The following is a 26,412-nucleotide window of genomic DNA, read 5'->3' on the forward strand; positions in this document are numbered from 1 at the left end:
CTTTTTTTCCTGGTGGAAAGAGCTGCTGTTCCCTTTTTTCTGCCCTGCGCTGTAATGGCCGGTCCCAACTCCTGAAAACTTCAGTCCAAATGAAGATTCCTTCCAAACAAAAGGTGCCACCACAGAAAGCTCTTCCTCCCAAGAAGTGCCCAGGCTGCCCCAACAACTGAACCTCAAAGTCAAACCTTCCAGACTATTTTTCCTGAGGGAAAGGGCTGCTAATTTTTTTTTTTTTTAGCCCACTCATGAATAGGTCAAAGTAACATCCAAAATAGACTCCAGATAAAGATTCCTCACAGACAAATGTCTTACCACAGAAAGCTCTTTGGCTTTGAAGTGCAGTTGTTGGGGCAGCCTGGGCACTTCTTGGGCAGCAAAGCTTCCAGACTTTTTTTCTGGTGGAAAGAGCTGCTGTTCCCTTTTTTCAGCCCTGCGTTGCAATGGCCTGTCCCACTTTCTGGAAAATTGAATCCAAATAAAGATTCCTGCCAGACAAAAGGTGCCACCACAGAAAATTCTTGCTGCCCAAGAAGTGCCTAGGCTGCCCCACCAACTACACCTGAAGCCAAAGCTTCCTGACATTTTTTTCTTTAGGAAAAGAGCTGCTGTTCCCTTTTTGCAGGCCTGCGCTGCAATGGCCGGTCCCACCTCCTCAAAAATTGAATCCAACTGAAGATTCCTGCCAGACAAAAGGTGCCACCACAGAAAGGTCTTGCTGCCCAAGAAGTGCCCAGGCTGCCCCAACAACTGCACCTCAAAGCCAAAGCTTCCAGAGTTTTTTTCCTGATTGAAGGAGCCGCTGTTCCCTTTTTTTTTGCCCTGTGCTCCAATGGCCGGTCCCACCTCCTGAAAAACTGAATTTAAATGAAGATCCTTGCCAGAGAAAATGTGCCACCACAGAAAGGTATTCCTGCCCAAGAAGTGCCCAGGCTGCCCCAACAACTGCACCTCAAAACCAAAACTTCCTGACATTTTTTCCTGGTGGAAAGAGCTGCTGTTCCCTTTTTGATGCCTGCGCTGCAATGGCCTGTCCCACCTCCTGAAAAATTGAATCCAAATGAAGATTCCTACCAGACAAAAGGTGCCACCACAGAAAGTCTTACTGCCCCAGAAGTGCCCAGGCTGCCCCACCAAATGAACCTCAAAGTCAAACATTCCAGACTATTTTTCCTGATGGAAGGAGATGCTGTTCCCTTTTTTCAGGCCTGCGCTGCAATGGCCTGTCCCACCTCCTGAAAACTTCAATCCAAATAAAGATTCCTGCCAGATAAAAGGTGCCTCCACAGGAAGCTCTTGCTGCCCAAGACGTGCCCAGGGTGCCCAACAACTGCACCTCAAATCCAAAGCTTCCAGCCTGTTTTTTCCTGGTGGAAAGAGCTGCTGTTCCCTATTTGCAGGCCCGCACTGCAATGGCCTGTCCCACCTCCTTAAAAATTTAGTCCAACTGAAGATTCCTGCTGGACAAAAGGTGCCAACACAGAAAACGCTTCCTGCCCAAGAAGTGCCCAGGCTGCCCCAACAACTGCACTTCAAAGCCAAAGCTTCCAGACTTTTTTTCCCTAGGAAAAGACCTGCTGTTCCTTTTTTTCTCCCCTGCGCTGCAACGACCGGTCCCACCTCCTGAAAAATTCAATCCACCTGAAGATTCCTGCCAGACAAATGGTGCCACCACAGAAAGTTCTTGCTGCCCAAGAAATGCCCAGGCTGCCCCAACAACTGCACTTCAAAGCCAAAGCTTCCAGCCTTTTTTTCCTGGTGGAAAGAGCTGCTGTTCCCTTTTTTCAGCCCTGTGCTGCAATGGCCGGTCCCACCTCCTGGAACATTGAATCGAAATGAAGATTCCTAGAGAAAAGGTACCACCACAGGAAACTCTTGCTGCCCAAGAAGTGCCCAGACTGGAACAACTGCACCTGAAGCCAAAGCTACCAGACTTTTTTTCCTGGTGGAAATGGCTGCTGTTCACTTTTTACAGCCCTGCTCTGCAATGGCCGGTCCCACCTCCTGGAAAATTGAATCCAACTGAAGATTCCTGCCATACAAAAGGTGCCAGCACGGAAAACTCTTTGATGCCCAAGAAGTGCCCAGGATGCCTCAATAACTGCCCCTGAAGCCAAAACTGCCAGACTTTTTTTTCCTGATGGAAAGAGCTGCTGTTCCCTTTTCTAAGCCCTGCGCTGGTATGGCCTGTCCCACTTCTTGAAAATTGAAACCAAATAAAGAATCATGCCAGACAAAAGGTGCCACCACCGAAAGCTCTTTTTTGCCCAAGAAGTTCCCAGGCTGTACCAACTACACCTAAAGCCAAAGGTTCCAGACTATTTTTCTATACGGAAAGCTTCTGTTCTCTTTTTTCTGCCCTGCGCTGCAATGGCCTGTCCCACCTCCTGAAAAATTGAATCCAAATGAAGATTCCTGCCAGACAAAATGTGCCACCACAGAAAGTTCTTGCTGCCCCAGAAGAGCTCAGGCTGCCCCAACAACTGCACCTGAAGCCAAAGCTTCCAGACTTTTTTTCCTGGTGGAAAGAGCTGCTGTTCCCTTTTCTCAGCCCTGTGATTTAATCGCCGGTCCCACCTCCTCAAAAATTGAATCCTACTGAAGATTCCTGCCAGACAAAAGGTGCCACCACAGAAAGTTCTTGCTGCCCAAGAAGTGCCCAGGCTGCCCCAGCAACTGCACCTGAATCCAGAGGATCCAGACCTTTTTTCCTGGTGGAAAGAGCTGCTGTTCCCTTTTTGCAGGCCTGCGCTGCAATGGCCGATCTCACTGAAACAGGAGGCCAGGCCCAAAAGAGTTAACTAAGAAATTTGGGCCTGTTAACAAGCTACCGACATCCAAGATGATCTGTGCTCGTTCTGTTCTACTTACTGGACCAAAGCTTCAGAGAATAGTACAAGAACATGTAATAGGCCTAGAAGCAATAAATTAGAAATATAACAGGATCAGGTAGACATTTGAATAGGAGAAATAGGCCTGGAGCCAGGGCTTTTCCCAAGCTTATGTGAGCGGGTCAAGAACAGTGGAAAAGAAGAAGGGTCAGGCTGAAGAAGATGAGTTTAAGCCCCCAGACCCCCCAAAATTGAGGGCCAAGAGAAGCACTGCCCCAAGCCCCACCTGAGCTCCACCTATACTCCGCCTATTATTAATATGCGTAGATAGATGTTGTAATCACATGAATATGCATTTAATTACATCTGAAGATTGTATAAAATGCTGATTTTGTGTGAAGCCTTTGAGCAAGTTTGTCCAGCGTGAGCTGGCTTACTCCCAACATTGAATAAACAAATACCTTGCTGCTTAAAGATAAAAAAAAAAAATCTCTGAGCAGTTTCTCGGACCGATTTTTCGGATTCATTTGGCGACCTGCAGCAGCACACCTTCTCCACCCGGCTGCGGAATCCCCCGGAGGACGGGACCCCCTTGGGCGCCCTCGGGTAAGTCTTTCTACCCGAAGGGGCTCCCTTCTCTGCTGGCTTCTTGCGGGGGCTGGACAAGAACACTGCCTATTGATAAAAGGTATTTGTATCTGGTTTCTGGTTTTGTTTATTCTGGTTCTGGATACCCGTGAGTCGAGGCGGGACGCCGTCTCGCAGGGGACACGGGAGAGGACGCTCTCCCAGGGGAATATCCCCTCTGGTCTGGTCTGGTCTGGTTTTGTTTGTATTTGGCCAAGTATTGTTATTGTGTACCTGATATATCTTGCTTACCTTGAAACATCCAGGAGCCCATAGTTAAAGGTATTATCATGCTAAGAGTTGCCATATGAGAGGTAGTGCTGAAGAGTTAACTATAAGCACATCACTTTGGATAAGACCTAGAATTAAGATTTGTCAGTTTTGCAACTGTTAGTTATATGTATGAGCCTTGTGTAACAGATGTAAGGTTTGCCTCCCCGACAGACAAGGTTGGGTAGAACCAGTGTGCATATTGCAGAAAAGAGGGACACTGGAAGCAAGAATGCCCTGAATTAACAGGTGGAAATACAGGCACAGGAGAGGCTGTTGTTGCTTACAGAGTACTGAGTGAAGGGGGGGCCGGCAGGCCAGTGCTAGGGGACCTGCTGGTAAAAATTAAACTAGGGGAAGAAAAAGAAGAATTAGATTTTCTAATTGATACCAGGGCTACATTTTATGTTTTGAATTAATACCTAAAAGTGATAAATATGTTTAAGTTGTGGGTGCCACTGGCCAATCAGAAAAGCTTTCTTTTGAAACCCCTAAAGTTCAAAATTGGAAAACAAATGGGAGTGCATCAGTTTTGGTATTTACCAAATTTATCCAAACTGGTATTGGGCAGAGACCTACTAGAAAATCTGGGAGCTGTAATAGAATTCAAACAAGGTAAAATTGAACTTAAGGTAAAGGAAGAACAATTAATAGCAGCTCTGAGTTTAGCAATGAGCTATGTGGAGCCAAGCCAGGGTAATTCAAATGTCAATCAAATTTTAGATCAGGTATACCCAGGAGTTTGGGCTTTTGAAACACCAGGAAAGTCAAAAAGAGCAGCTCCCATTGAAATAGAATTACGGACAGGAGCAAACCCAGTAGTTAGGAAGCAATATGCACTGAAGCTGGAAGATAGAAGAGGAATTGAGCCAATAATAGACAACTTTTTGAAATTAAGGTTTTGTAGAGTGTGAATCAGATTGCAACACCCCAATTTTACCAGTCAAAAAGACGAATGGAACACATAGGTTGGCTCAGGATTTAAGAGCAGTAAAATAAAATAGCTAAAACATACATGCAGCTGTTGCAAACCTATTACCTTATTAACAATATTAAAAGAAAGTGTAATTTGGTTCACAGTATTAGACTTAAGAGATGCCTTTTTCTGTCTTCCCTTAACACAGGAAAGTCAAAGGATATTTGCCTTCAAGTGGGAAAATCCCACCACAGGAAGGAAAACTCATCTCATTTGGACAGTGTTACCTTAAGGGTTCGAAAATATTCCCACAATTTTGGGAATTAATTAGCTAAAGAATTGGAACAATGGCAGTCACCACCGGGAAAGGGTGTACTTTTATAATATGTGAATGATCTATTGATTGTTACTGAAAAACAAGGAGAATGTGTTCAATGGACAGTACCAAATATGCCTTTGGCATAGTTCACACTCATGGAGCAATTTGGAAAAAAGAGGACTTTTAACTCTTCAAGGAAAAGTTGTGGAATATACTGAAGAAACTCTATGATTATTAGAAGCTGTACAGCTCCCCTCTCAGGTGGCAATTATGCACTGCCAAGGACACCTGAAAGGTAACACTGTCCTGGAAATAAGAAACAGAAAAGCTGATGCAGAAGCTGAATTAGCTGCTGCAAGGAGTAAAGAACTATCAGTAGCAGCTTCAGTGCTGGAAGAACTAGACACAGATCAACAGGTAGAATATCAAGAAACAGATTATAAGTGGATACATGAAAATGAAGGTAAGGTGTTAGACAATAGATGAGGTTAACTAAAAACAGGTCAGTTAATACTGTTAGAAAAATTAGTGTGGCAATTTGTAAAAGTAAAACATGATAAAACTATTGGGGCTTAGACTCACTCTTAGCATTTAAGGACTAGAGTAGCAGGACCAAATTTATTTATCACAATAGAGCAAGTCACATCCCAATGGGAACTTTGTCTTTAATACTGGAACAAAAATACACCAAAGGGCAATAAGTAAAGGGCATTTCCCAGGTGAAATTTGGCAAATTAATTTCTCTGAGCTCCCAAGAAAAGGGAGGGTCCTGTTATCTCTTAGTTTTGACTGACACATTTTCTGGATGGCCTGAAGCTTTCCCATGTAGAAAAAAATGAATCAAAAGGAGTGGTTAAAGTCTTGCTGAATGAGATTATACCATGGTTTGGAATGCCTAAGAGCATCTCTTCAGATAGAGGTTCACACTTTTGTGCATGAATTGTACAAGCAATAAGTAAAGCACTAAAAATCAATTGGCAACTGCATATGCCCTACAGACTCCAAGCAAATGGGCAAGTAGAAAAGATGAATCTAAAATATGTCAAGAAACAAATTTTCATTGGTATCAAGCTTTACCTATTGCTTTAATCAGGCTAAGGGTCAAGCCAAGATCAAAAGGGAAACTGAGTCCATTTGAAATTCTATTGGGCAGACCCTACATGATGCAAACTGTGAATAGTGAAGCTGTAGATCAAATCAGTAATCAATATGTGTACGATCATGCTATGGCTGTAGGAAAACAATTGCAGAAAAATGCTACAGTGGTGTTAGAACACCAACCCAAGCAGCCTGATTGTAAGTTACATCCATTCAACCCTGGTGATCAGGTGTATGTTAAGAATCTTTCAGGAGATCCACTACAGGACAAGTGGGATGGACCCCAGCAGGTGCTGATGAACACCTTCACAGTGATCTGGGTGAAAGAGAAACCCACGTGGATCCACTACTCTCGAGTCAAGAGGGTTCCAGAGGAAGCATGGACCTCGGGAGAGGAATCATCTACTATCAAGCCTCCTCAATGCTGATCTTTGGACTGATAAGTACATTAGTGTTAAATCAAACTCTTGCCCAAAAATTATTATGGTCTCAGGCCTATAATGGGAATTCTAGTCTATGATTTGCTATAAATACAGATATTCTGAATTCATCTGAACTGAACCAATACAATGCATCTGTTATAGTCCTCCAAGGAACAAGGGTACTGAATAATTGGTAAAATCCTGGTACCCCATACAGTGCAAGTGTTTTAATAGGCACAGATCAGATGGTCACCCAGAACTGACGTTACTGTGAAATGTAATTAGTGGCTGATCAGTGTTGGCACACCTTCACTCTAGATAAATCAGTTTCTGTGATGTGTCAGTGGACATTCAGAGAAGGAAATATAACCAGGAGATTTCCAACCAGCAAATCTCCTACCACCCCATTGACTAAGACCACCACCAGTTCTACAACTCCTTCTTTAGCCTGTGAGTGTGTCCACAATTTAACTTATGCTGGACCTTACATGATTAGACACTCAAATGAGCAGAAGCTGTTGTTAGATCCCACATATTCACTGAAGAGAGTTCGAATAAACCTTCAAGTAAACATATCAAACATACAAAAAGATTGTCAGCCCTGTATTCAGCAAAGCCTTAAAGGCTGGCATGCATAGATGATGGCCAGATCCCCTCGTACCAGAATTCAAAGAGATGTAACCGGATGGTTTGGCACAGGATTAAGTGTATTAAACACCATAGATCAAGAAGTATTAGTGAATAAACTAAGTGCTGTCACATCTGATCTAGGAAAATTCAAAGTCCCTTTAAGATCATCTTTGCTCACTTTGACAGAAACACAATCATTGGCAGTTAAATTGTTAACATTAGTAGCCAACCACACTGCAAAGGATTTCACCAAAATTATTGACTATGCTGGTGTCATCCATAAAAGGTTTGCACTTGCAATACAATGTCTCCAAACTCAACAGTGGGTACAATCTGTAGCTGCAGGAATATTAAGAGAAGGAACTTCAAGAGTATTACCACAGGAGGTAAGAGAAATAATAGCTAGAAACAGTTCTACTACACAATTTGAGAAAGATTACCAAGCGTGGTGGCAGTTAGGGAACTTCACTTACAACCCTCAACATGAACAAATTGAAGCTTATGTACTCATTATCAGTGCAGCTAAAGAAAAGACCATCTTTCCTATCCTGACATTAGGAGCCATACACCAAAATGTAATTGTCAGACCCATAGACCATAATGTTTGAGCAAGTTATAATCACACCAAGAAAAAGTGACAGTCAGTCCTGAGGCATGTATTCCTAAAGGACAGTTAGGATATATCTGTGAAAATGCTGTGGTAGAAAATGAAGATTTATGCTTAGATGCTGAAGATAGTGTGTGTGTATCTTTGAAATGCTTCCCCATGCTAAAACCCAATCACAAGTCTATTACGTAGGAAATGGATGTTCATGTGTTAGAATCTTTTGTGTTAATTTTACCATAGATACTTGTCATGAAGTATCTATGAGTGGTGAGTGGTACTAATTTTTTGTTTTACTAAAATAATAGGCTGTGACTTTGATTATATCATTCTAGTGACTACTAGACAACTGATTGAAGCTGATTATACAATGTATCATGATGTGCCGAAATTGCAGACAGGAATGAACATTAATCTTCTAAAGCAATGCTTAAACATCCTGATATAGAAGAACTGGTCCAGGAAGTAAACAGAATGACTAAACGAATGCTCTGGCAAGTAGAACATGACACTGAAAACATAAAAATCATTTTAACCAAAATGGAAAAAGTGGGAGAGCACCACTGGTGAGACATCTTTACAGGATACTCCCCTACAGCATCACAAGTGTTTCACTATTTAATGCATCCAATATTGGTTTTAGGAGTTGGCATGATTCTACAATTGGTCTTAAATGTCTAGCCATGGTACAAATTAAATACCATGGTCAAAAGGATGCAGATAATGTGGGCAGTGATGCATAGCTATCAAAACCCATTGGAACCTGACGAAGGAATTCGTAAGTTATGAGTAAAAGGGGGGACTGAAACAGGAGGCCAGGCCCAAAAGAGTTAACTAAGAAATTTGGGCCTGCTAACAAGCTACCAACATCCAAACCGATCTGTGCTCATTCTGTTCTACTTATTGGACCAAAGCTTCAGAGAATAGTACAAGTACATGTAATAGGCCTAGAAGAAATAAATTAGAAATATAACAGGATCAGGTAGACATTTGAATAGGAGAAATAGGCCTGGAGCCAGGGCTTTTTCCAAGCTTCAGTGAGCAGGTCAAGAACAATGGAAAAGTAAAAGGGTCAAGCTGAGGAAGATGAGTTTAAGCCCCCAGCCCCATGGAGGAAGATGGGAACTACCCTCCGAAATGGGGAGCCAAGAGAAGCACCGCCCCAAGCCCCGCCTGAGCTCCACCTATACTCCGCCTATTATTAATATGCATAGATAGATGTTGTAATCACTTGAATATGCATTTAATCACATCTGAAGATTGTATAAAAATACTGATTTTATGTGAAGCCTTCGAGCAAGTCTGTCCAGTGCAAGCTGGCTTGCTCCCAGTGTTGAATAAACAAATACCTTGCTGCTTAAAGATAAAAAAGTCTCTGAGCAGTTTCTTGGACCGATTTTTCGGATTCATGACATCATACCATTTCTGTGACATCACACTTCCCATGTGACATCACAGCTCCCCTGTGACATCACATCTTTGTTGTGACATCAAGGATTCTCTATGACATCACATCCATCATATGACATCACATCATATCATCCCTGTGAAATCACATCCTCCCCGTGACATCACAGCTCTCCTGCGACATCACATCTCCCCTGTGACATCATGTCTTTCCTGTGTCATCACATCTCCCTCATGACGTCACAGTCATCATATGACATCACATCTCTCCTGTGATATCATATAATCCCTGTGATGTCACATCCTCCCATGTGACATCACAGCTCTCATGTGACATCACATCTCCCCATGACATCTCATCTTCCCCGTGACATCACAGCTCCCCTCTGACATCACACCTCCACTCTGACATCACAACTCCCCTATGACATCACAACCATCATATGACATCACACCTCTTCTGTGAAATCATAACATCTCTGTGATGTCACATCCTCTCCTGTGACATCACAACTCCCCTATGACATCACACCTCTCCTTTGATATCGTATCATCCCTGTGACATCCCATCCTCCCTGTGACATCACATCTCTATGACTTCACATCCATCATATGACATCACATCCTCCCCTGTGACATCACATCATCCCTGTGACATCACATCCTTTCTGTGACATCACATCTCTATGACTTCACATCCATCATATGACATCACACCTCTCCTGTGATATCACATCCTCCCCTGTGACATCACATCGTCCCTGTGACATCACACCTCCCCATGATATCACAGCTCCCCTGTGACATCACATCCAGTGACATCCAGATCCATCCCAAGGTTGGGGGTGTGTGTGAGACAGGCAGAACCACAAATGCCTGCACAGCCCAGAGCAGTCAGTGTGGGGCTGTGCTTGCTGCTGCAGAGACCCCCAGGGAACAAACCCAGCCAGTAGTTTTGGGGGGGGGGGGTTGTCCCTAAGGAGGACACTTGCCTTATTATTGCTTATTATTTGTAATATCTTGCAGATCTATCACACAACACCTAAGGATGGATTCTATAGAACATGTGCCATAGATATTTGGGTTGGGTCTGGGTGAGCTGCAGTTCAGTTCCCCACAGCAGCCCTCCCAGGGCTGGGCTTGGCATTGGCAGCTGGAAGGGGGTTGAGAACACCCCAGTGTTTTGGCCACTGCTGAGCACAGCACCAACACTGGGACATTCCTTCCTTAGCTGAGGGCAAGACCCTGGCAGGGGACCCAAGTAGGCCAGCTGAGCCCAACTGACCCAAGGGACATTGCAGCCCATGGGAGGTCAGCTCAGCTCTAAAAGCTGAGGCAGGGAGCAGGAGGGGGGCATTCATTGTCTGATGGCTGCCTGCTGAGGAACCGTCCCGCGGACCCAAGCCCTGTTCCTCGGGAGTGGCCGACCATGGCTGTTCATGGGAAGCAGAGAACAAACCCTGCTGTCTTTGGCTTCTGTGTGCACAAGCTTTGTTCTGCTTTTTGCTTTAAATAAACTGCCTTATCCCAACCACCAGTTGTTTTTTTTCCCACCTTACCCTCTCCACTGTCCCGCTGGGAAGGGGAGTGATAGAGCGGCTGGGAGGGCACCTGGTGTCCAGCCAAAATCAACCCACCACACACCTGAACACTTCCAGAGACTGCACCACCTCCCTGGGCTACTTGTTCCAATGCCTGAACACTCTCTCAGTGGAAAAAGGGTTCTTTAATATTTAGTATGAACCTTGCTCAACACAATTAAAGGCCATTCCCTCACAACCTTTCACTATAGCCTTGGCAGAAGAGACCAATCCCCACCCCACTAAAACCTCCTTTCAGGTCATTACAGAGAGCATTGAGGTCCCCCTGAGCCTCCCCTTCTCCACACTCAACCAGCCCAGTTCCCTCAGCCGTCCCTCAGCAGACATGTTTTCCAGAGCCTTCCCCAGCTCCGTTCCCTTCTCTGGACACGCTCCAGCCCCTCAAGGGCCTTTTGGCACTGAGGGCCCAGAACTGGACACAGCACTCCAGGTGGGGCCTCCCCAGTGCCCAGCACAGAGGGGCAATCAGTTCTCTGCTCCTGCTGGCCACACTCTTCTCCACAAAGGCCACGATGCCCTTGGCCTTCTTGCCCCCCTGGGCACACTCTGCCTCATATCCAGCCCCTGTCAAGCAGCACCCCCAAGTCCCTTCCTGCTGAGCAGCTCTCCAGCCCCTCTGCCCCCAGCCTGGAGCGTTCCAGGGGGTTGTTGGGACCCAAGGGCAGGCCCTGACACTTGGCCTTATTGATCCAGCCTGTCCAGATCCCTCTGCAGATCCTTCTTGCCCTCCAGCACATCCACACTCACACCCAGCTGGGTATTGTCCATGACTTTACTGAGGGGACTGGACGGCCACAATTAGGTCACCCCAAAGCCTTCCCTTCTCCAGCCTCAACAATCCCAATTCTCTCAGTTTTTCCTCACAGAGAGATTTCAATAGACCTCAAGTGACTGAAGCCTTGGGTTTGGCCATCAGGCCTTGTGTTTCACTGCTGTGGTCTTTTAATAGAGCAACAGAGAATTGCAGCAAAAAACTGAACAGAAAAACATTGTAAAATTGTTTCAGAATTGTTGCCTTGAACCTTTGGTCGAGGTTGGAATGGTTTGTCTCCCTTGGCAGGGAGGGTCAGTACTCTTTGTCATTCTGACATGAGTGCCCAGGTCCCTGATTTTATCGTGGCCAAAATACTGGGCTTGGAAACCAAAGCAGGAGCTGGTAGGTAACAGCAGCTTGAAAAATGGGCTGATGCCTAATTGATGTGACAGAAGGAATGAAAGACTCATGACAGCTAAGAAAAAAATTGGGCTTTTCAGTGCCTACCTCAGGTTAGGATCACTGCATGTGTCTTAGTGGAGGAAGATGTTTTTGTAACTTTATTGAAACTTGTTAGTAAAATGTGCCTGAATTCCTAAGGAAACAACCACTGTGAAATCTTTTAAACCAAATGTAGATTTCCAAAGTGTAGAAGTTGCTATTAACATTTTGGCCGTTCTGTGGCATCTTTTTGGTGTATGAACAACTCTGAGAACAAGAACGTGTTCTTAATTATAACACATTGTCAGGTCTGTTTACTGCTAATTATTTTACAAGGTTGAGAGAAGAGTTTAAGATGAAAATTGTGGGGTTACTTGCAAAGTTTTTGGTACAACCAATGCAGTTGGACCTGGTGGGGAAATTTGCCCTTAAATTGGTTTTGGCAGATCTCATGAGTGTCTAAGGCAGAGGCCAACCCAACTGGAAAGAGCCTTTCAAGGGTGACTAAGATGTAACTAAATTACCTTTCTGGGAGGTGGGGAAAGCTGATGTCAGGAATTAACTTTCCTTATTTTAGGCTTATTAAAAATAAAATAATACATAAATATTAAAATTATTTTAATGGTCTTATTTATGGGGGTTTCACTGTGCTTATGTTAGTACTTCTGAGTGTTTGATTGTCACAATAATGGACAGCTTCGTGGGTTTTTTTTTTTATTTTTCATGTTTTGATACTTTGGTCAAGGTATTAACATTAAAAATCATTCAAAACTTTAATTCATGTTCAAACACCGAAAAAGATTTGAAATGAGGGTAATGAGAACAGTGGGGGAAAAAGAAAACCCAAGCCCAAAACCAAAACAACCCCAAAAACTGTTCATTTTTCCATTGTATCTTAAACAGGGAAGTCTGTAGAGCAGCAGAAAACAGGACACGTGGGCAGGTGTGAAAATCAGTCTGGGGCTTGTTGCACTGGTTCCAGTGCTCTTTGCTTCAGTGTAAATGGTCATTTTGAGATGAGACTGGGGAAACAGGGCTGCCAGGGCAGAGACCACTGGCTGGCCCCACTGGTTTTTGCTGGGCAGTGGGTAATTTCTGCCTCACTTGTCAGAATCAGCCCACGGTTATCAGGGAATGGGGCAGTGGTGAATTTGGCTTTCAGACTAAAATGAAGTTAAACTTACACATATTCCAAAGAATAAATTGATGTTGGAATGCAGATACTCAAAATCCTGAAGACCTTTTGAAACCTTTTTTGTGTGTCAGTCCTACAGCCGAAGCTCTTCCCGCAGTCGGGGCACTGGTAGGGCTTCCCTTACTGGTGGGTCCGTTGATGTTTGGTCAAGTGACAGCTCTGGGTGAAGCTCTTCCCACACTCCCCACACTTGTAGGGCCTCTCGCCGGTGTGGATGCGCCAGTGCCTGACGAGGGTGGAGTTGTGCTTGAAGCCCTTCCCACAGTCGGTGCAGCGGAAGGGCCTCTCATCCGTGTGCGTCCGCTGGTGCACAAGGAGATGTGAGCTGGTGTGAAACCTCTTCCCACATTCCAAGCACTTGTAGGGCCGTTCTCCAGTGTGGATGCGCTGGTGGATGTGGAGGGTGGAGCTCTGGTAGAAGCTCTTCCCACATTCCCCACACGTGTAGGGCCGTTCCCCAGTGTGGATGAGCCGGTGGGTGAATAGGGTGGAGCGATGGTTGAAGCTCTTCCCACACTCCCCACATGTGTAGGGCCGTTCCCCAGTGTGGATCATCTGGTGGCGGCAGAGGGTGGAGCTCTGCTTGAAGCTCATCCCACATTCCCCACATGTGTAGGGACACTCCCCAGTGTGGATGAGCTGGTGGGAGAGGAGGCAGGAGCTCTTCCTGAAGCCCTTCCCACATTCCCCACATGTGTATGGCCATTCCCCAGTGTGGATATGGTGGTGTCGGATCAGGTCGGAGCTGTCCCTGAAGCTCTTCCCACATTCTCCACATGTGTAGCGCCGTTCCCCAGTGTGGATATGCTGGTGTCGGATCAGGCTGGAGCTGTGCCTGAAGCTCTTTCCACATTCCCCACACATGTAGGGATGTTCTCCAGTGTGGATGTGCTGGTGTTGGATTAGTTCAGTGCTTGTCCTGAAGCTCTTCCCACATTCCAAGCACCTGAAGGGTTTCTTTCTGCTGAGAGGCTGCTCAGGGACCACCAGCTCAGAGCTCCCCCTCAAGCTCTGGCCGCCTTCCCAACACAGGCTGGCTCTTTCCTCCTCAGAGCACCCTGGGATGGCTTTGGAGCCCCTCCTGTGGGGGGATCTCCGGCCCTTTTCCTCCCCGCTGCCTTCCTGCGCCGGGGAGCCCTTCAAAACGGCCTCTCCCACCAGGGTCTCACGGGGGGATTTGTCCTCCGGGCTCTCCGTCCTCAGCTCGGGGCCTGGGGCAGGAAGCAAGAAGGACAGGGAGGGGATTTGCCTCCGGCCCACAGGGAAGGCCAAGGACATCCCCCCAACTCCGGCCCCGGCAGGACGGCGGCGCCAGCGGGGTTGTCCTGCAGCCGGGGCCATGCTCGGCTGACAGAGCCAGCACAACACCCGCCCAAAGGGACACTGACTTCCTCCTCACCTGCCTGGGGGGCCCAAGGCATCTTCCTCTTCCTCGCAGCCTCCTCCTCCATCCGCCCAAGCTTTGGGAAGGACAAATCCTGATGGGGGGAAAACAAGGGCTGAGCGCGTTGGCTTGGGGGTTCCTCCTGCCCAAGTCCATCTCTAGAACTCACCACGCATCCTATGACCATAAAAACCTCCAAAACACCAAGACTCAGCCCAGAAAAACCCAAACCACCGAGATTCAGGAAAAAACCCTCTTAGAAATAGTGAGACGAACCCCCCACATACTGCAAAAATTTTAGACTCAGCTAAAAAATACTCTAAAATACCAAGATTAAGCCATAAAAACTCTCACAGGAGTTCCCCCTCTTGGTCTCTCCCCTCTGGGGTTCAGAGGGTCTCCCCTGTCTGGGATGCTGGGAGTCCCACTTAGGGATGCTGAGAGTGTTGGGGGTCCCAAGGACCACTTCTCCTGTGACTCTCGCCTTTGGGGTGCCGCGTTCCCAGACATTCCCCCTCTCCAGGTTCTCCACTTCGTTGTCCCGGGAATCTCAGAGGTCCCCACTTTCCAGGTTTCCCCTTCTCCACAGCCCCTTCTCCAGGCTCTCGGGGCTCTCACAGCTCCCCCCTCTCTCCAGCCTACCCCGCTCTCCAGGGATCAAGGCATGGGGACACCAAGGCAACCCCACAGCAACTCCGCTCCTGCTCTCCCCCCTCTCCCACCCTTTCCCACTGGCCCCCCAAATCCTCGCTCCCCCCAGCTCCCTTTGGGGGTTACCCACTGCCCCTCGCGCTCCCTTTGGGGGTCCCACCCGCTCTTTTCGCTTCTCTCGCCCCTTTCCCATCGTGGCCGCTCCGCTCACCCGACAGCGGCAGGAAGGGCAGGGACAGGGGCGGAGCAGCAACAGCAACAGCAGGAGAACAATCGCCCCCCCATCCCATGGGTGTCCAGAAAGGGGGAACTCGTCCAGAATATCCTGGGGGGAGCGTGGGGGGTCATGACATACGTGGGCTGCCAGCACAGATTTCCCTGCAAAGTCTGCAGTGAGTCAAGCTCTAGAGAGGAGATTGTGCCCCATGGATGGGATTGCAGAGGGGCCCTCAGGTCCCCAGCAAGAATCAGCAACCAGGAATAGACACAAAAGGCCTCCTCGAAAATTTCAGGGGAGTGTCCTGTAGGGAGGGGACAGTGTCACCCCACCAGGGCAGGGCTGGCAAGTGGGAGGCTGCTCCAGGGGTCTGCAAGGGGCCTCGTGCTCTGCTCGGCCCCAGCAGTGCCTGGTACCAACCCCCCCGGCTGCCCCCGGCCCTGGGCAGCTCTGCTGCCACAGGCTGTGCCCTCACCGTGGCCCTGCAATGGCCCTGCCTGTCCCTCACCCGTGGCCCTGCCCGTGGCCCTGTCCCTTGGCTCTCTCTCTGCCAGCTCAGTGTGGGGCACACGGGCTGGGGGTCCCTCCCAAGCCCCCCGGGCAGCCGGCGTTGGCTGGGGGGATGTGAGGGCTGGGCCTGCTCAGCACAGCCCCGGCCTCGTGCCCAGCGCCTCTTTCCTGACCCACACAAGACCTTCCCGGCCCCCCCAGGGCTCCCCTGCTGCTGCCTCTGCTCCTGGCCCTGCCTTTGCTGCTCCCTTGCCTGGGGCAGCGGCTGCAGGGGGGGGATGGCAGCAGCTTCAGCTCCATGGCACTTCCTGGGGGGAGCTCAGCCTGGGGGGACGGGCAGGGACCTGATGGGGATGGACAGGGGCCCAGCAGGGACAGCCAGAGCCTGCAGGGCAAGGCACAGGCACAACCTGGACCCCCACACTGCCACGGCTGTCTCTGCTCCTCCTTGCAGGCTCCGTGGCCAGGCACAGTTTGTGTTCCTGGGTGCCCACCATCTCAGCACTTGGAGACGCTCAAATGAGTGCCCGCAGCTCTGCAGCAAAGCCCCAGCTCACCTGGCACACAGGGGATGGACACAGCACCTTCAAGGGGATGGGCTCTCACAGCTTTGTCTCTTCCCCACCACGGGGCTCTCCTTCCTCAGCAGCACCTCTGCCTTGCACTTATTCTCAGCCTCACCTCAGGGACAGCTCTGGGCTCACCTCCGCGCCACTTCTCAGCCTCACCTCAGGGCCTGGGCTCAAGGACAGGAACCTGCAGGGAGGGGACACCATGTGCAAGCTGAGGGCTGCCTGCTTGCACTGGCCTCTGGGCTTCTTTCTCCTTCTACAACCAGCCCACAACTCAGCCTGCTTTTCTAACACCACACATTTACAGACTAACCTTGGAGATATATATGGACAGACATCTCTATCACCCTGGGGATAGAGCCTCAAGCATGTGCTGCCATAGGAATGGCAATCACAGAATCACAGAATCAGCTGGGTTGGAAAAGACCTCTGAGATCATCAAGTCCAACCCTGGATCCAACCCCGCCGTGCTTCCCAGACCATGGCACTGAGGCCACATCCACTCTCACCTTCAACACCTCCAGGGACGCTGACTCCACCCCCTCCCTGCCCAGACCATTCCAAGGCCTGATTACTCTCTCAGCAAAAAATTGCTTCCTAATATCCAACCTAACCCTCTCCTGGCACAGCCCAAAACCCAGCCCTCTTGTCCTACTGCTGCTTCCTGGCACAACAGCCCCACCCCCACCTGGCTCCAACCTCCTGGCAGGGACTTGCAGACAGTCAGGAGGTCTCCCCTGAGCCTCCTCTTCTCCAGCCTCAACACCCCCAGCTCCCTCAGCCTCTCCTCACACCACTTGTGCTCCACTCCCTTCCCCAGCCTCGCTGCTCTTCTCTGCTCCTGCTCCAGCCCCTCCAGGGCCTTCCTCAACTCAGGGGCCCAGAGCTGGACACAGCACTCCAGGGGTGGCCTCACCAGCGCTCACTCCAGCCCAACAAGCACTTCCCTGCTCCTGCTGACACACTCTTCCTCACACAGGTCCCTCTGCAGAGCCCTCCTGCCTTCCAGCACATCAACACACCCCCAGCTTGGTGTCAGCTGCACATTTGCTGATGAAATGCCTGGTTCTGCAGCAGCTGCAGATGCTCAAGGGGCAGCAGGACCAAGTCAGAGGCCTGGGGAGGCCTGGGGGGCTTTGGGGGATTGGGGGGAGCTGGGGAGGGGATTTGGGGATTCGGGGTACAAACCAGCACAGACCAGTACAGACCAGGACAGACCAAGACAGACCAGTACCTCCTCACTGCTCCCCAGATCTCTCTTGGAGCTGGGCCACGTTGTCCTGGGACACCTGAGCCCCCCCAGTGCCCTCCCAGTACAGCCCAGTGCCCCCAGTACAGCCCACTGTGTTCCTGTCCCAGGGTGCCGGGTGATCCCTCTTTGGGGGGAGTTAGAAGTGATTTGAGGGGTGGCTGGGGGAGATTTGGGGGGGGTGGTTAGATAGGAATTTGGGGGGGGTTTGGGGTGCTTTGGGTTCATTTAAGGGAGTTAAAAGGGGTCTTGGGAGGTCAAAGGATCTGTAGGGGGAGGGGATTAAAAGGAAAAGGGGGGTTAGGAGACATTTGGGAGGGGTTAATGATGTCTAGGGGGAAAGAGGAGGGGCTGCACCATGAGCAGGTGAGTCCTGATACCCCCTTGGGGTTCCCAAGACTTTCTTGGTGTCCCTAATTTCCCCCTTAACACCCTGAGACCCCCCTGGTGTCTCCAATGTCCCCAGGGCCTCCCCATGGCCATAATTCCCCGCAATTCCACTGTCCCCACACCCCTCCTCATTGTTCCCACTGTCCCCAAACCCCATCCCTGATGTCCCCAATCCTCCATCTCCCTCCAGGAGCCCCCCCTGGACCCTCTGAGCACAAAAATGCTCTCTCCCCCCACAGTAACAGAAAGGCCAAGGGCATCTGGGGACACACTGGGGACAGTTGGGGGCCTTTGAGGGGCACTGAGTGATTACTGGGGGATAGTGGGACACACTGGGGGGAACCAGGGGGCACTGGGATGGACTGGGGAGTTACTGGGGGATTACCAGGACACATGGGAGGACACTGGCAGGTTACTGGGCCATACTGGGGGTTACTGGGTGCTCACTGGAGGATCACTGGGCCATACTGGGGGGCAGTGGGAGGTCACTGGGACACACTGGGTGGTCACTGAGGGGGTCACTGGGCCATACTGAGGGCCAGTAGGAGGTCATTGGGATATACTGGGGGCACTGGGATCCCCTTAGTCGGTTCTGCTACATCTTCCCCCCGGATTTTGGGGGCACCCCCAGGACCCCTCCCCTGGGGGCTGGGAGATCCTCTGAACCCCACTGCTGGACTTTAGGGGACACCCAGGCCCCCCTTCCTTTGGGGTCTCTGTGTGCTGAGTTTTGGGGGTCTCTGGGGTTCGAGGGGAGAATTGGGATCCCCTTTCCTTGGGGTCAGTCTGCTGGGCTGGCAGAGGTGCTATGGTGGGATGGGAAATGGCATCACAGGAGTTTTATTTGGCCGTGGCCAGGCAGGACTGACACAGAGATCCCCCAAAATCCAGGCAAAACCCCTGAAATCCCCTCAGAAATCCACCCCTGGACCCATCGAAACCTCATCAAAGACACCCAAAATCCCCTCAGAGACCTCATCTCCCCCCCAGGACCCCCAAAACCCCCTCAGTAACCTGCAAAACCCACCTGGGACCCCCCAAGCCCTTTCAGGGACCCCAAAAACTCCTTCAGAGACTCTCAAAACCGTCTGTGACTCCCTAAATCCCCTAGAAACCTTCAATACTGCTTCAAAGACCCTCCCCCAAAGCCCCCCAGAACCTTCCAATTCCCTCGGAGACTCCAAAACTCCCTCAGGGATTCCCAAACCCCTTCAGGGAACTTTAACCACCCCTCTAAGTCCCTTCGTGACACCAAAGCTCCTCAGAGGCCCCCAAAACCTCCTCAGGGACCCCTAAAAGCCCCCAAGGGACCACAAAACCACAGAACAGCAGAAGAGCTTCTGTAAAGGAAGAGAGCAAAGATTCTGAGAAGGAGGAGACCAAGGAAAAACTGAAGCAAAGCAATAAAATCATCCTGGCCCTTGCAGTTTTTCCTGACCTTTTTCTCACTTTTCCTTTTCTTAGGATTCTTTTTTTGGTTGGGTGGTTTTGAATTTTTTTCTCCGAGGGACTTTCCCGGCAATCGAATCACCCTTCCGGGTTCTTGGGAGGCTTCCGGGCCCCGCGGCCCCCGAGAGGGTCCTCCGAACCCCCCACGCTAAACCCTCCCGAGCCCTCCAGCCTTTCCCCCCACAGCCGCGCTCCCCGCAGCCCCCGAGGGGATCCCCAGACCCCGCTCTCCCGCACCCCCCGCCTGCACTCAGAACTCACCGACCGACCCGCCGCCATCACCGATTCCCGGCAGCCAACGCGGCAGGGGCGGGGCGGGGCTGCGGGGGCGTGGCCGCGCGCTGATTGGCTGCGGCGGCGTTCTCTGACCGCGGTGCGCGCGCAGCCGGGACTCGGTGATGGCGGCGGGGCCTGCGGTTCGCTCTGAGTGCTGTGAGTCCCCCCGGGGGGCTCGGGAGGGTTTAGCGGGGGGTTCGGGGATAACCGAGGAGGTTTTGAGGGGTCCCTGAGGGGGTTCGGTGTCCTGAGGGGACTCAGGGGGTGGTTGAAGGTTCCTGAAGGGGTTTGGGGGTCTCTGAGGGGGTTTTGGTTTCTGAGGAGATTTGGGGGGTGCCAAGTGGGGTTTGGGGGGTCTCTGAGGAAGTTTGGGGGTCCTGGCGGGACCTTTTAGGCAGTTTTGGGGTCTCTAGGGGGTTTATGGGTTCTTAGACGGTTTTGAGGGGGATTGGGGGGTCCCTAAAGGGGACTGAGGGGTCCCGGGTGGGTTTTGCGGGTCACTGAGAGGGTTTAGAGGGTGCTGGGGAGGGATGAGGTCTCTGAGGGCATTTGAGGGGACCTTGAGAAGGTTTTGATGTGTCGAGGGGGGGCTTTCAGGGGTTTTGAGGGCATTTTGAGGGGTCCCCTAAAGCCCAGCAGTGGGTCCAGGGGGTCCCCCAGCCCCAAAAAGAAGAGGTCCTAGGGATGACCCACAAAATCTGGGGGGGGGGAATGTACCAGATCTGGGTAAGGGGATCCGTAGACCCCAGTATATCCCAGTGACTTTCCAGTGACCCCTTCAGTGACCAGCCAGTGTGTCCCAGTGACCTCCCACTGCCCCCCAGGATGGCCCAGTGATCCTCCAGTGAGCACCCAGTAACCCCCAGTATGGCCCAGTAACCTCCCAGTGTCTCCCCGTGTGTCCTGGTAATTTCCCAGTAACTCCCCAGTCCCTCCCAGTGTCCCTCAGTTCCCCCCAGTGTGTCCCAGTATCCCCCAGTAATCACCCAGTGCCCTGCAAAGCCCCCCAACTGTCCCCAATGTTTCCCCAGATGCCCTTGGCCTTTCTGTGAGTGTGTGGGGGGGGGAGGGGGGGCATTTTTTGTGGTCAGAGGGTCCAGGGGGGCTCCTGGGGTGAGATGCAGGGTTGGGGACATCAGGGATGGGGTTTGGGGACAGTGAGGAGGGGTTTGTGGACAGTGGAATTGGGGGTGCTAAGGGGGGAATTAGGGCTATGGGAAGTCCCTGGGAACATTGGAGATACCAGGGGGGCCTCGGGGTGTGAAGGGAGGAACTGGGGACACCAAGAGGGTCTTGGGGACACCAGGGGGGGGTCTCAAGACTCACCTGCTCTTGGTGCAGCCCCTCCTCTGCCCGCCCAGGCCTCATTAACCCTTCCCAAATGTCTCCTAACCTCCATTTTCCATTTAATCCCCTCCCCCCATAGGTACCTCTGACCCCCCAATGTCCCCAAGACCTCTTTTAACTTCCCTAAAGGCACTCAAAACCCCCAAATCCCCATCTAAACTCCTCAGATCCCCCCAAATCTCCCACAGCCCCCCCTCAAATCACTTCCAACCCCCCTCAAAGAGGGATCACCCAGCACCCTGGGACAGGAACACAGTGGGCTGTACTGGGGGCACTGGGCTGTACTGGGAGGGCACTGGGGGGGGCTCAGGTGTCCCACAACAAGGTGGCCCAGCTCCAGGAGAGCTCTGGGGAGCAGTGAGGAGGTACTGGTCTGTCTTGGTCTGTCCTGGTGTGTACCCCCAATCCCCAAAGCACCTCCCCAGCTCCCCCAGGACCCTCCCGGACCCCAAAGCCCCCCAGGCCCCCCCAGGCCCCTGACTTGGTCCTGCTGCCCCTTGAGCATCTGCAGCTCCTGCAGAACCAGGCATTTCTTTGCTCCCCACAGGGTCCTTCCCACACCCAGAATGGAATCTGGAGGCAGCAGGATGTGCACAGGGCTCCCATTTCCTACAGTGCAAAGGGGCTGCAGGGAATGATTCCCCTGCTCTTGCAAATCTGCCAAAACCTGCAGGGCACAGAAGGGGGAGCTTCAGGAATTTGCTGGCACTGGGAGTGGAGCTCACAGGGTATTGAGAGGAACATATCCCTCAAATACAATCTCTCTGCATGCACAATATCTGTCTGGACAGGCAGATAAAGCAATAATCAGATATATTCTGTATCATATATATGGCACATATTCTATAGAATCCATCCTTAGGTGTTGTATGATAAGATATTACAAACAATAAGCAATAATAAGGCAAGTGTCCTCCTTAGGGACACACACTTCAGAAGGGAACTTGCATTTGACCCCCCCCCCTTCAGCTTCGAGCCGCCCAGTGCCACAGAGGGGGACAGAGCTCCTGTGGAACCTTCTATTCCACTGACACAGAGCAAGGAATAAACCCAAACTATTGCCTGGGTTTGTTCCCTGGGGGTCTCTGCAGCAGCAAGCACAGCCCCACACTGACTGCTCTGGGCTGTGCAGGCATTTGTGGTTCTGCCTGTCTCACACACACACAAAACAGTCTGGTTAGTGCTGCCCTCAGGAAACCCCCCCAACCTTGGTCCAGCTAAAGCCATGGAATTTGTCTTTGTTTCCCTTGGGTTCAGGGTCAGGCTGTGCCTGTGTCCAGCCCAGAGGCTCAGAAAAGCATTTCTCCCGTCCCACTGCAATCTGCTGCTGCAGACAGGACCCAGGCACTGGTGGCACTGGGAGTGAACAGCAGAGTGTTTCCAGGGGCTCTCTGAAGGAACACAAGTGTCCAAAGAAACCAGCACAAGTGTCCACAGAAGTCCCAGTCCTTCATCCCTGAATGAGCTCATTCAGCCCAGGAAAGCTAAGTTTTATTTCCATGGAACGAACTTTTTCCCACTTTAACACCAGTTTAGTTCCAAACTGGTTTTTTCATTTCCTCCCCCCACTTTCCCTGAAGGACACTGACAGGGGCCATGGACACTGACAGGGATCACAGTTTGTCCCTTGGCCATACAGCTCCTGCTGTTTGGCAGCACAGGAGAGGTTAATTAGAGCCCAGGCTCCAATCCCAGGGCACCCATTGGATCAGCACATGTGGATACAAACTGACCTTGGGCTCAGGATGCAGCTGCGAGCAGAGATTTCCCTGCGAAGTCTACAGTGAGTCCAGTTCTGGAGAGGAGACTGTGCCACATGGATGGGATTGCAGAGGGTCCCTCAGGTCCCCAACATGAATCATCACTCTCTGCAAGTCCCTGCCAGGAGGTTGGAGCCAGGTGGGAGTGGGGCTGTTCTGCCTGGAAGCAGCAGTAGGACAAGAGGGCTGGGTCTTGAGCTGTGCTAGGGGAGGTTTAAGTTGGATATTAGGAAGGAATTTTTTGCTGAGAGAGTCATCAGGCCTGGGAATGGGCTGGGCAGGGAGGGGGGTGGAGTCAGCGTCCCTGGAGGTGTTGAAGGTGAGAGTGGATGTGGCATCAGTGCCATGGTCTGGGAAGCACGGCGGGGTTGGATCAAGGGTTGGACTTGATGATCTTGGAGGTCTTTTCCAACGTGACTGATTCTGTGATTCTGTGATTCCCATTGCTGTGGCAGCACATGCTTGAGGCTCTATCCCCAGGGTGATAGAGATGTCTGTCCATATCTATCTCCAAGGTTAGTCTGTAAATGTGTGGTGTTAGCAAAGCAGGCTGAGTTCTGGGCTGGTTGTAGGAGGAGAAGGAAGCCCAGAGGCCAGTGCAAGCAGGCAGCCCTCAGCTTGCACCTGATATTCCCTCCCTGCAGGTTCCTGTCCTTGAGCCCAGGCCCTGAGGTGAAGCTGAGAAGTGGCGCGGAGGTGAGCCCAGAGCTGTCCCTGAGGTGAGGCTGAGAATAAGTGCAAGGCAGAGGTGCTGCTGAGGAAGGAGAGCCCCGTGGTGGGGAAGAGGGCAAAGCTGTGAATGCCCATCCCTGAGAAGGTGCTGTGTCCATCCCCTGTGTGCCAGGTGAGCTGGGGCTTTGCTGCAGAGCTGCGGGCGCTGATTTGAGCGTCTCCAAGTGCTGAGATGGTGGGCACCCAGGAACACAAACTGTGCCTGGCCACGGAGCCTGCAAGGAGGAGCAGAGACAGCCCTGGCAGTGTGGGGGGCCAGGTTGTCCCTGTGCCTTCCCCTGCAGGCCCTGGCTGTCCCTGCTGGGCCCCTGTCCATCCCCATCAGGTCCTTGCCCGTCCCCCCCGGGCTGAGCTCCCCCCAGGAAGTGCCGTGGAGCTGAAGCTGCTGCCATCCCCCCCCTGCAGCCGCTGCCCCAGCCAAGGGAGCAGCAAAGGCAGGGCCAGGAGCAGAGGCAGCAGCAGGGGAGCCCTGGGGGGTCCGGGAAGGTCTTGTGTGGGTCAGGAAAGAGGCGCTGGGCACGAGGCCGGGGCTGTGCTGAGCAGGCCCAGCCCTCACATCCCCCCAGCCAACGCCGGCTGCCCGGGGGGGCTTGGGAGGGACCCCCAGCCCGTGTGCCCCACACTGAGCTGGCAGAGAGAGAGCCAAGGGACAGGGCCACGGGCAGGGCCACGGGTGAGGGACAGGCAGGGCCATTGCAGGGCCACGGTGAGGGCACAGCCTGTGGCAGCAGAGCTGCCCAGGGCCGGGGGCAGCCGGGGGTGTTGGTACCAGCCAGTGCTGGGGCCGAGCAGAGCACAAGGCCTCTTGCAGACCCCTGGAGCAGCCTCCCACTTGCCAGCCCTGCCCTGGTGGTGTGACACTGTCCCCTCCCTACAGGACACTCCCCCCAAAATCTTCGTAGGGGCCTTTTTTTGTGCATATTCCTGGTTGCTGATTGATTCTGGGGACCTGAGGAAGCCTCTGCAATCCCATCCCTGTGGCACAATCTCCTGTGCAGAGCTTGACTCAGTGCAGACTTTGCAGGGAAATCTGTGCTGGCAGCCCGAGTATGTCACGACCTCCTCGCCCTCCCCCCAGGATATTTGGGACAAGTTCCCCCCTCCTGGGCACCCATGGGATGGGGGGGCGATTGTTCTCCTGCTGTTGCTGTTGCTGCTCCGCCCCTGTCCCTGCCCTTCCTGCCGCTGTCGGGTGAGCGGAGCGGCCACGATGGGAAAGGGATGAGAGAAGTGAAAAGAGCGGGTGGGACCCCCAAAGGGAGCGTGAGGGGCAGTGGGTCACCCCCAAAGGGAGCTGGGGGGAGCCGGGGTTTGGGGGGTGGGTGGGAAAGGGGTGGGAGAGGGGGGCTATGGGGAGGGAGAGGGGGCTAATCTTCGTATTTTGGAGTATTTTTCATCTGAATTTCAGCTTTGTGCGGTTTGTGGGGATGAGGATCTTCTTACTATTTCTGAGGGATTTTTTTGCCTGCATCTTGGTGATTTGGGCTTTTCTGGGCTGAATCTTCGTGTTTTGGAGGTTTTTATGGTCACAGGATGCCCGGTGCGTTCTAGAGATGGACTTGGGCAGAAGGAACTCTCAAGCCAATGCAGTCTGCCGTTGTTTTCCCCCCATCAGGATTTGTCCTTCCCAGAGCTTGGGCAGATGGAGGAGGAGGCTGCGAGGAAGAGGAAGATGCCTTGGGCCCCCCAGGCAGGTGAGGAGGAAGTCAGTGTCCCTTTGGGCGGGTGTTGTGCTGGCTCTGTCAGCCGAGCGTGGCCCCGGCTGCAGGACAACCCCGCTGGCGCCGCCGTCCTGCCGGGGCCGGAGTTGGGGGGATGTCCTTGGCCTTCCCTGTGGGCCGGAGGCAAATCCCCTCCCTGTCCTTCTTGCTTCCTGCCCCAGGCCCCGAGCTGAGGACGGAGAGCCCGGAGGACAAATCCCCCCGTGAGACCCTGGTGGGAGAGGCCGTTTTGAAGGGCTCCCCGGCGCAGGAAGGCAGCAGGGAGGAAAAGGGCCGGAGATCCCCCCGCAGGAGGGGCTCCAAAGCCATCCCAGGGTGCTCTGAGGAGGAAAGAGCCAGCCTGTGCCAGGAAGGGAGCTGGAGCTTGAGGGGGAGCTCTGAGCTGGCGGTCCCTGAGCAACCTCTAAGCAGGGATAAGCCCTTCAGGTGCTTGGAATGTGGGAAGAACTTCAACCGTAGCTCCACCCTGCTCCAACACCAGCACATCCACACTGGGGAACGGCCCTACACGTGTGAGGAATGTGGGAAGAGCTTCAGCCGTAGCTCCAATCTCTGCACCCACCGTCGCATCCACACTGGAGAACGGCCCTTCAAGTGCTTGAAATGTGGGAAGAGGTTTCGGACCAGCTCAAATCTCCTCCTGCATGAGCAGACACACACAGATGAGAGGCCCTTCCGCTGCATGGACTGCGGGAAGGGATTCAAGCGGAACTCCAACCTCCTCACCCATGGGCGCATCCACACTGGGGAGAAGCCCTACAAGTGTGGGGAGTGTGGGAAGAGCTTTAGCCGAAGCTCTCATCTGCTCCGGCACAAGCACAGCCACACTGGAGAACAGCCCGGGAAAGGGGTGGGAGAGGGGGGCTAGGGGGAGGAGGGAGAGTGGGAGTGGATGTGCTGTGGGGCTGCCTTGTTGTGGCTGCCTTGTTGTCCCCATGACTTGATTCTTGGAGAGCGGTGGAGGCTGGAGAAAGGGGGGAGCTCGGGCCCCCTGTGCTGAGCCAGCGGTCGGGGCCATGCTGTTGGTGCCCAGTTGCCCCTG

General features: G+C 52.0%; 1 protein-coding gene across 1 annotated transcript; it reads right to left on the bottom strand.

Moving 5' to 3' along the window:
• Positions 1–13,139: 13,139 nt before the first annotated feature.
• Positions 13,140–14,315, bottom strand: LOC135405573 (zinc finger protein 239-like; the record flags this gene model as incomplete). The annotated part of the gene is made up of 1 exon (XM_064640280.1): positions 13,140–14,315. A coding segment is annotated over one exon (1,083 nt), but the record flags the coding sequence as incomplete, so codon positions are not given.
• Between the last annotated feature and the right edge of the window lie 12,097 nt (positions 14,316–26,412).

The sequence above is a fragment of the Pseudopipra pipra genome, chromosome W (assembly GCF_036250125.1).
Source record: "Pseudopipra pipra isolate bDixPip1 chromosome W, bDixPip1.hap1, whole genome shotgun sequence".
Classification (NCBI taxonomy): Eukaryota; Metazoa; Chordata; class Aves; order Passeriformes; family Pipridae; genus Pseudopipra; species Pseudopipra pipra.